Genomic DNA, 9,284 nt, shown 5'->3' with positions numbered 1-9,284 from the left:
TAAATACATATGACAACATACACGATGTACAGCATCGGCTGGTATGATTAAAAACCTTTCGTTTGAATATTGAACGAGTATTTGATGTAAAGTTGTCTTGTGTTGTACTTGATGGAGACCGAGCAAGGGGCGTGTCTAAGAGCGTTCCTCTGTCTTCTGCGCGTGCGTAGTATGGTGACCGCGCAGTTCCTTTTGCTCAGACGTTTGAAAGCTGGCACGGTGAGCGCGCGGCTGATCGGGTTGTAGTGCCTCCCTACCCATCCTGACTGAATATACTGTAACGGTAAGATATCCCGATGCTTTAACATGAATTATATACAGTCAAGCGGGGTACACACTTATAAATTGGGTGCTGGTCCAATATATTGGCAGTAAATCTGAACTGTTCGGACTGTTAGCTAACTTTATGCTTAGCAGAAAACACATTAGCATGCTAGCAGCTAACATTAGCAGGCTGACTTGGAGGACCTGGATCAGTCTATTCCATGGAAATGGGATACTGCCTTCTTTGCGGCTTTAGATAAGATTGACCGTTGAATTAGTTTAGTTTAGGACATTGGATCAGGAGATAATTTCTGTTAAATATAACTGTTCGTTAAATCGATGCAGGGAGCGCCATGTGCTTGTATTTAACTTGTAGAAAACTAGACAGCTTTCTAGACAGCTAGCTTAGATATCAGACTGCATAAACCGATCAGGAGTCAGCGGGGCCAACTGAGCTAACGTCAGTTTGAGGCTATGTAGCCTAGCTTGTTAGCTGCAAGCTAACGTCAGACTGAATGCATGCAAGTTGAGCATGACTGAAACTAGCAAAAATATATATGAACTACGTAACAAGAACTGCATTGACTTGTTGGATAGAGCAGTGCAAAAACTAATTTCATACACAACAAACATGAATTACAATTGCATTTTGCCCACATTTATAAACTTTTAGGTATCATGATCTTACAGTAACCAATGTCACACATGTGTGTCACGTTAAACTTTGAATAGTTTCCAGATACTGAGTTATCTCTCTCATTCACTGTCTTTAGTGACAAGCATGGAGCTAAATGATGCTAACCTCCAAACCCTCACCGAGTTCCTCAGGAAAACACTGGACCCAGATCCAGCAGTCAGACGTCCAGGTAAAACATCGTAATGACACATCATTGCATATCTTCATACGGTTTATAAAAAATACATGTTTTAATGTACCTTTTCATGCTAATGATTAACTTGATTGTGTTGTCTCTCATGTAAAACACCTGCTTTCTATTTTCTATTTTTTCTTAGCTGAAAAGTTTCTTGAATCAGTGGAGGGCAACCAGAACTATCCGTTGTTACTGCTCACTATGCTGGAGAAGTCCCAAGACCAGGTCATTCGAGTCTGTGCTGCCGTTACCTTCAAGAATTACATAAAAAGAAACTGGCGCATTGTGAGTCTCACTGAGTAACATCATGTTTACATATTGTTTACGCTAGTATCTTGTATGTAGCAGGGCTCGACATTATAAATGGCCCGCTGGCCCGGAAGCACTATTTAGACACCCCGGGCCAGCATAACGTACTTTCCACTTGCCCGCTCGGGCCACTACAAATATTGCTTTAAAAAAAAATATGAACAATTGAGGAAAATGAGGAAGAACTGATGATTCAAATGTTGTACTACAAGTAGTAATGTAGTTGGTGCATAAATTAGGCTAACTATTGCAACAAATGTGTTAATTTTCTTCATTATTAGTCGATTTTTTTTTGGTGGACGAATGCTCCGGGCCAGTGGTTACAATGGTGGGGCCAGTGATAACTGGCGGAGGAGGGCCGGTGGAATTGGAATTTATTACAAAATAAACATCACAATTATAAAGGACAAATACCTCAGGATGTATATTCTATGGTTGACTATTTGTGCTTTAAAAAGATAATTAAACAATACATTTTTTATGAATAACCTTCTGTAATATGTGCTGAATTGCTAAGTGGGTAAAAGCAAAACACAGAACAGTCCAGTATGTTCAGTATTATACAAGTGTATCACTTAACTGTAATGCAGCCTTTTAAAACCAGAGAAAGACTGTAATATGTATGACATATTACAATATTCAAAATATAAGATGATATTTAGTCTAATATCACAACACCAATATGATATCAATATATCCTCCAGCCTACTTGTGTGTAGGCACAGTGTCTCACCCTGCATGTCTGGCATCAGATTGAGGCTGCATGGGACAAACTGTACCTTAAGTAGCATTTTGTACAAAGTCTGATCAGAACAAGTGTTCTGTGTATTCTGGGGTTGTAGTTGATTGTCCTGCGTTTGTCATGTTTTTCTAAAGGTTGAAGATGAACCAAACAAAGTCTCTGATGCAGACCGAACAGCGATCAAAGCCAACATAGTCAATTTGATGCTAAGCAGCCCAGAACAGATTCAAAAACAGGTACATCCTCACATATTATTATTATTATTATTATTATTATTATAGTGTTTAAACAAATCTAATTTAAAAGTGTGTCGGAAGATACTCATCCAAACCCCTGTTTATGCTTTGCTTTTCCACAGTTGAGTGATGCCATCAGTATCATAGGAAGGGAAGACTTCCCTCAGAAATGGCCCGACCTGCTAACTGAAATGGTGAACCGCTTCAGAAGTGGAGACTTTCACATCATCAATGGAGTGCTTCGTACAGCACATTCTCTCTTTAAAAGGTACATCTCATTGCTTCATCATTTTACAAATAGTGTAATTATTACATTTAAACACATTTTTATTAATAATAAAAAAATAAACGTTGTGTCCCCAAGGTACCGCCATGAGTTTAAGTCAAACGAGCTTTGGACAGAGATCAAACTTGTGCTGGATACGTTTGCCCTTCCTCTGACGGAGCTGTTCAAGGTTTGTAATGACTTGAGGTTCATTTACCACAACTCTTAACCCATCTCAAAAGGTTGGACATGGATATAAGATGAGATAGTAACTTATTGATCCCAATTTGGGAAATGTTTGTGTTGCAGCAGCATAAAAAGACATGGCATTGTACAATACTAATTAAAAGACAAGAAAGTAGAACATATAGATGTTGAATTAACAAGATATAAACTTCAAAGCAAGGCATTACTTTGGCTAATTACAAATATGATGACGTTTTGTTCATTATCAATGTTCACTCTATGCTGTAGGCCACTATTGAGTTGTGTCAGACTCATGCTACAGACGTCAATGCCTTGAAGGTCCTCTTCTCTTCCCTCACACTCATCTCCAAGCTCTTCTACAGTCTGAACTTCCAGGTCAGTAAAATTAGCTTTGTGCATCCAGGCTTTGCTTTTCTGAACTGTTTTGCTATCATTAGTTTTTATTGATGTGACAAAATAGTAATTATAAATTGTAATGAATGTGTAATTATTGAAAGGCAATCATGCGTTATGAATTTGCCCCATGTAAAGGTCAGCATATATATACTGTTTTAGTAATGAATTTACACTTCCTTCAGAGATGTGAAAAATGTGCTTTCAACTGAACTCTGTATTATTACAAAGGACCTTCCAGAGTTTTTTGAAGACAACATGGAGACATGGATGACCAATTTTCACGGCCTACTAACTTTGGATAATAAACTTTTACAAACAAATGTGAGTATTTCTTTCCTTTTTTTTCTCCACTCATGCAAAAAAAAATCCGCCATTGCGGTGCTACAGAGATTTGAATGGTGTGTGTGTGTGGCTGTGTCTCTTAGGACGAGGAGGAAGCAGGTCTCCTGGAGCTGCTGAAGTCTCAGATCTGTGACAACGCGGCTCTCTACGCTCAGAAGTACGATGAAGAGTTCCAGCCGTATCTGCCGCGCTTTGTCACGGCCATCTGGAACCTTTTAGTTTCTACTGGCCAGGAAGTCAAATATGACCTGGTGAGAGTCGTGTACCCTGACTGTGTTTATGTGTCCTTTTTCAAAGTTCCCTTTCCCTCTACTAACAATGCACCTCGTATTTGTTGCAGCTTGTGAGCAATGCTATCCAGTTCTTGGCATCGGTGTGTGAAAGGCCACACTACAAGCATCTATTTGAGGACCAGAACACGCTCACTAGCATCTGTGAGAAGGTCATTGTGCCCAACATGGAGTTCAGAAGTAAATAAATGCTTCCTTTTTTTTTCAGCTTTTGATTTTACCAGGAAATGTCATCAGTGGATGGCTGGTGCAGGGCTTTGCTTGCAGGTACACACACCTGCACTGTGTGAAACTGACAAGGATGTTTGTAATCCTGATCAGGTGCAGACGAGGAGGCCTTTGAAGATAACTCTGAGGAATACATCCGGAGGGACCTTGAAGGATCTGGTAAAGATTTAGCATAATGCAAACCATTCACAATAATACACAAACGAATATGTAGTTCCTCTTCACATGTTGAGTTGAACTATTGTTTTGGGAAGGGTCTCCTGGCATATACGATCCGTCAAACCCCAAATGCATAGTTATTTTATTTGTTGTTGTTTTTTGTTTTGCACTCAAAAGTTCACACGTAAATAACTAACTGTGAAGAAAATGCTCTAATGATAACCATGTCCCCACTGTTTACCCTTTCCCGCATCCTACCTCAGACATTGACACTCGTCGTAGGGCCGCATGTGACCTGGTGAGGGGCCTCTGTAAGTTCTTTGAGGGCCCTGTCACAGCAATCTTCTCTGGCTATGTGAACTCTATGCTGGGAGAGTACGCCAAGAGCCCTGGGCAGAACTGGAAACATAAAGATGCCGCCATCTACTTGGTCACATCACTGGCGTCGAAAGCACAGACACAGAAGGTATGTTGCAAACATATTCAGAGGATTGTTGAATATCTAGCTGCTAGTAAAAAGGTACATTTATAAAAAGTGTTTGATAAAATGAGAATAACTGTTTCAGTCTGTTTGAGTGATTGTATTTTCCCCCCTCACCAGCATGGGATAACACAAGCCAATGAGTTGGTGGATCTGAATGAGTTCTTTGTGAACCACATTCTCTCAGACCTAAAATCCCCCAATGGTAAGAATAATCCACATTTCTTAATATTGTATAGAATCATAAAAATTTATTATGTGACAACAGCAACTTGCTTTAGACTTGGCTCTGTGAGTTGTGGGAAAACTAAAAAATATTTCTAAATTGAGTTGTTTGTTAGCTAACATCAATTTGTCTTTTTTAGTCAACGAGTTCCCAGTGTTGAAGGCAGACGCCATCAAGTATGTCATGATCTTCAGAAGCCAGGTATGAACTGTCAACTTTCTCAGCGCCTTTTCAAATGTTCAAATGGCAAAAAGAAAGCATCACAGACGGCCTCTTTGTCCGTTCCCCTCAGCTTCCCAAGGAGCAGCTGCTGCAGGCCGTTCCTCTGCTGATAAGTCACCTGCAGGCGGAGAGCACAGTGGAGCACACGTACGCTGCCCACGCTCTGGAGAGGCTGTTCACCATGAGAGGCCCCAACAACTCCACACTGTAAGTATTAAGAAGTATAGGAAACGGGAAATGATATTTGAATGAACCAAAACAATTTCTAACAGTTTTCAAATTGTTTCAAATGCATAAAAAGTCAACAATAGTTGTTCAGTTTTTTTTTTACATCCTAAAGATTCAAGCTCTCTCACATATTTGCTGAATCCAGTATGAAACAAGATCATTACCACTATATTTAAGAACCGGTGTATGCCATAATAGCAGTCATATACAGCACACAAACAGATATTAAGACAGCAGAGGGAAAAACGGGGCAATGTGTGTAAAGTCCACTCAGACTATATATAATAATAATAACCCTTTAATTCTGTTCTCAGTATCACGCCCGCAGAGATGGCCCCTTTTACTGAACAGCTGCTAAACAACTTGTTCAAGGCATTGGCTCTTCCTGGGTCTGAAGAAAATGAATACATCATGAAAGGTAAATGAGACTTTTCTCCGTCATCTAAATTCTCCTCATTACCATTTCTATGTCAGTGTTGAATCAACTGCAAAGTTATTATAAGTAGCCTCATCATGCCTTTTTGTTTCTTTTGACTTCTAAAGCCATCATGCGCAGCTTCTCCCTGCTGCAGGATGCCATCGTCCCCTACATTCCCACTCTGATTGGTCAACTGACTCATAAGCTCCTCTTAGTCAGCAAGGTAACCCCCCCGTTTACTTTTTATGTATGCAGATTGATTCACCTAGATGCTTGTTCAGGGCATACACGTGTCAACTTTGCCAACATCTTGTTTTCAGAATCCCAGCAAGCCTCACTTTAACCACTACCTGTTCGAGTCCTTGTGCCTGTCGGTCCGGATCACCTGCAAGGCCAACCCCACCACGGTCAGCAGCTTCGAGGAAGCACTGTTCCCCGTCTTCACTGAGATCCTGCAGAACGATGTCCAGGGTTTGTCATTCACCTATGGAATTGATTTATGTTGATGTCATTTATCAACATGCTGATGACGTAGAGCTCGTCGTCACCGTGTCCAAACTAATACCATTTTGAATCGGCCCTCACCAAATTCAAAAAGTATAATGAAATATGGCCCACAAATGAAACTTGGGCTTGTCTTATATTGTACTTCTTAATCATAAATTAGGGCTGTCAAGTTAATGCGTTAATAACGCGTTTCAGAGCGCATCGAGTTTAAAATACCATCTACAAGCTGATGCTGACAGCCCCGCTACTGCAACATGATTGCAGCGTCCAGGCAGCTCCCGTTCGAGCATATGCCTTGAGTTGCACATAGCTCCAACGATCCATCACACACACACACACACACACACACACACACAACACACACAACACACAGCACACCCACAACACACACGCACATCACACACACACAACACACACTTTGATTGTATGAGAGAGGTTCCAGATGAATTGAGGCGAATATTGATGTAATGTTGTCAGAGTTGTTGTGTTTAATACTCATGAGAATATTTTTGTCATTGTCAAATGATAATAAACATTAGCATAAAGCTCATTTTGTCCACTCATATGTTGATAAAAGTAATAAAAACTGGAAAAATACTTCCTCTAGGGTACATTTAAAAACATAAAAATGGTTGAGAATTCACACTATGACAACATGAGATTAAATATTTTTAATCGACTGACAGCCCTACTATAAATATATTACACAGTAGTAGTCATAAGACCACTTTTCAAATAAATTCGGTCATTCAAGTTGGGAGATCATGTAACCCCTTAGTTGATAAGAAAAAGCCCAATGACTTTATTTACATAAAAAAGTTTGAATACACCCTTCATATTGTCTCATTATTATTATCAATCTGAGGCTTCTGTTTAAGGATGGACTGCCAACACTCACACGCATACGAGGGTCGCGAACCATATTTTCCGTCGGACGACGAATCTTCTTGACAATGGCACGGAAAAATCTGAAAGCAGCGTGCCGCCATTTTGACGGATTAGAACAAACTCAGCGCCGAGGTGGGCATGCACAACACGGCAATTACACCGGCACTAATATTTCACGAGGTCCCCCCACCCCCCGTTGACAGTCACGAGCGACCGACGGGTAATAATGGATTTTGACGGAAATGTTAGCGATCCTGTCCCTCAAAATGACCGGCAGCGAAAAAGTCAAGAGTGCAACCTCTGCACGCATCATTGACCTTCATTTGTTGATTTTGCTAATTAATAATTGAACTCATGAGGCAAATATACTCACCTCTAGTGAGCGGCCATCCCTTCGTATATTTTCCTGTATGTGGCCCTCGGTGAAAAACGTTTGGACACCCTGCTGTAGAGGTAACTCTCTCACCTTCTCTGTTCTCTGTAGCAGAGTTGTCTTCCCGTACGTGGAGTTGCGCAGGGTGAGAATGTGCTGCTCCTCCTAGACGATCCACTCGCCAACTCTATTCCCTCCTCGCTAACATGGCGTTATTCCCTCACCTGCTGCAGCCGTGTCTGGGAGCGGACAGGGAGACATTTCCCCTCTCGTGCGCCTGCTTCAGGCTTACTTGGAGAAGGGAGGTGCCTCTATGCCAGCTCTGCTGCTGATAAAATCGTAGGTGGGAGAGGTCATATATACAGCAGTCTTATTCAATCTTACCATTTAAATATTGTATGATTGTTGATTCATGTGTGGACACTATTCTAACACTTTGAGTTTCATCTTGCTCATCTTTCCCTCTCGCCTGGCTTGCTTGGAGTTTTCCAAAAGCTTTCGCCTCCAAGGCCAATGACCACCAACGGTTTCTACCTGATCAACAGCATCATTAGAGTACATGCCCGCGTAGGTTCACTATAGCTTCGTTCTCACTGGTGAATGTGTTTGGTGATATGTATTTAACCTTTTATGTTTTTTTTGTTTTGCCAGTGAGTCTATCCGTCAACAGGAAACAGATCTAGTATTTTGCTCTTCCAGAGGGCTCCAGGTCCAAAACCACCAAGTTCATCAAGAGTTAGTACAATCTTTTCTCTTACCAATGTTCATGTTCTGTTTTAAGCTAATCATCTGATGTCAGTGATTCATTTAGAAATTGCCACAATCTAAAATGTATAGAGTAAACAGTTAAAATAGTCAGCTAAAAGTGACCTAAATATTAATGGATATTCTTTGTTGTACCTTAACAATATAACTAAGGCTATTAATACTTACTCAGCGGGGGTAATGTTGGATCGCCGCAGCACGCACGCCGTTGGCATTCGGGACGCACACCACGTTTCAGGTCACCACAGCAACATTTCTCTGAATTTTTCTAGTTTTTAATACTATTATATTATTTAATCAGGGTTCGTACAGGGTGCTGGAAATCCTTGAAAATGCGTTGACATTTTATGAGGTGTTTTCAAGGTTTGAAAGTGCTTGCATTTTGGGAATGGTGCTGAATTAAGGATTAGTGGCTTGAAATTGTAAATGCTTTACTTCGCTTTTAGATGAAAAGAAAATAAAGAAGTCGGAGCGAGCTTAATTGCTTTGGCTTTTAATAAAACAGCTCCGCTCCGCTTTCCCGCGCTATGCACGTGACCTGCAAGTGTTTTTGTTAAGTTGGTGACTTGGCTGATGAGAGTGATAGATGACAGTGTGCCAGGAGGTTGCAGTTCCAACGAGCGTTGGCTAGCGATGAAGACAAATACAAAGCCATGGCTAAGACAGGGTCAAGCCCACGAGTAGGCTCCTGACAAGTTTGCAAAAATAACGATGCAAGAGTCTGCGCTGATGAGGCCACATGAAAGGTACGCCGTAGTAGAGCATTTTAGATTAGGCTAACGTTGCATGTTAACGTTTGTTTATGCGAAACGTTAGCGAGCTGATTAGCAAACCTCGATTAAGGGATAATGAATAATTGCAGGGAC

General features: G+C 40.9%; 2 protein-coding genes across 2 annotated transcripts in view; both read left to right on the top strand.

Annotated features, from left to right (window-relative positions):
- Nucleotides 1-178: 178 nt before the first annotated feature.
- On the top strand, nt 179-7,987 carry LOC104950926 (CSE1 chromosome segregation 1-like (yeast)). The gene is made up of 19 exons (XM_010777527.1): nt 179-283; nt 1,038-1,130; nt 1,279-1,421; nt 2,322-2,423; nt 2,546-2,691; nt 2,788-2,878; nt 3,163-3,270; nt 3,520-3,612; nt 3,717-3,884; nt 3,974-4,103; nt 4,245-4,310; nt 4,574-4,776; nt 4,912-4,996; nt 5,157-5,218; nt 5,310-5,446; nt 5,782-5,885; nt 6,011-6,108; nt 6,206-6,356; nt 7,768-7,987. Exons 2-19 carry the CDS (start codon nt 1,046-1,048, stop codon nt 7,800-7,802), a joined length of 2,007 nt encoding a protein of 668 aa, XP_010775829.1. The 5' UTR covers nt 179-283; nt 1,038-1,045; the 3' UTR covers nt 7,803-7,987.
- A 136-nt stretch (nt 7,988-8,123) lies between these two features.
- The window catches only part of LOC104950930 (exportin-2-like), a 72,348-nt gene continuing 71,187 nt past the window's right edge, over nt 8,124-9,284 (top strand). Inside the window, exons 1-2 of the mRNA XM_010777529.1 lie at nt 8,124-8,220; nt 8,305-8,388. The gene's annotated coding sequence lies outside the window, so the exon portion shown is untranslated. The remainder of the gene's footprint in view (nt 8,221-8,304; nt 8,389-9,284) is intronic.

The sequence above is a fragment of the Notothenia coriiceps genome, unplaced genomic scaffold (genome assembly GCF_000735185.1).
Source record: "Notothenia coriiceps isolate Sejong01 unplaced genomic scaffold, NC01 NC01_scaffold00018250, whole genome shotgun sequence".
NCBI lineage: Eukaryota > Metazoa > Chordata > Actinopteri > Perciformes > Nototheniidae > Notothenia > Notothenia coriiceps.
The sequence above is the reverse complement of the archived record's forward strand: the minus strand, read 5'-3'. Positions and strand labels throughout refer to the sequence as shown.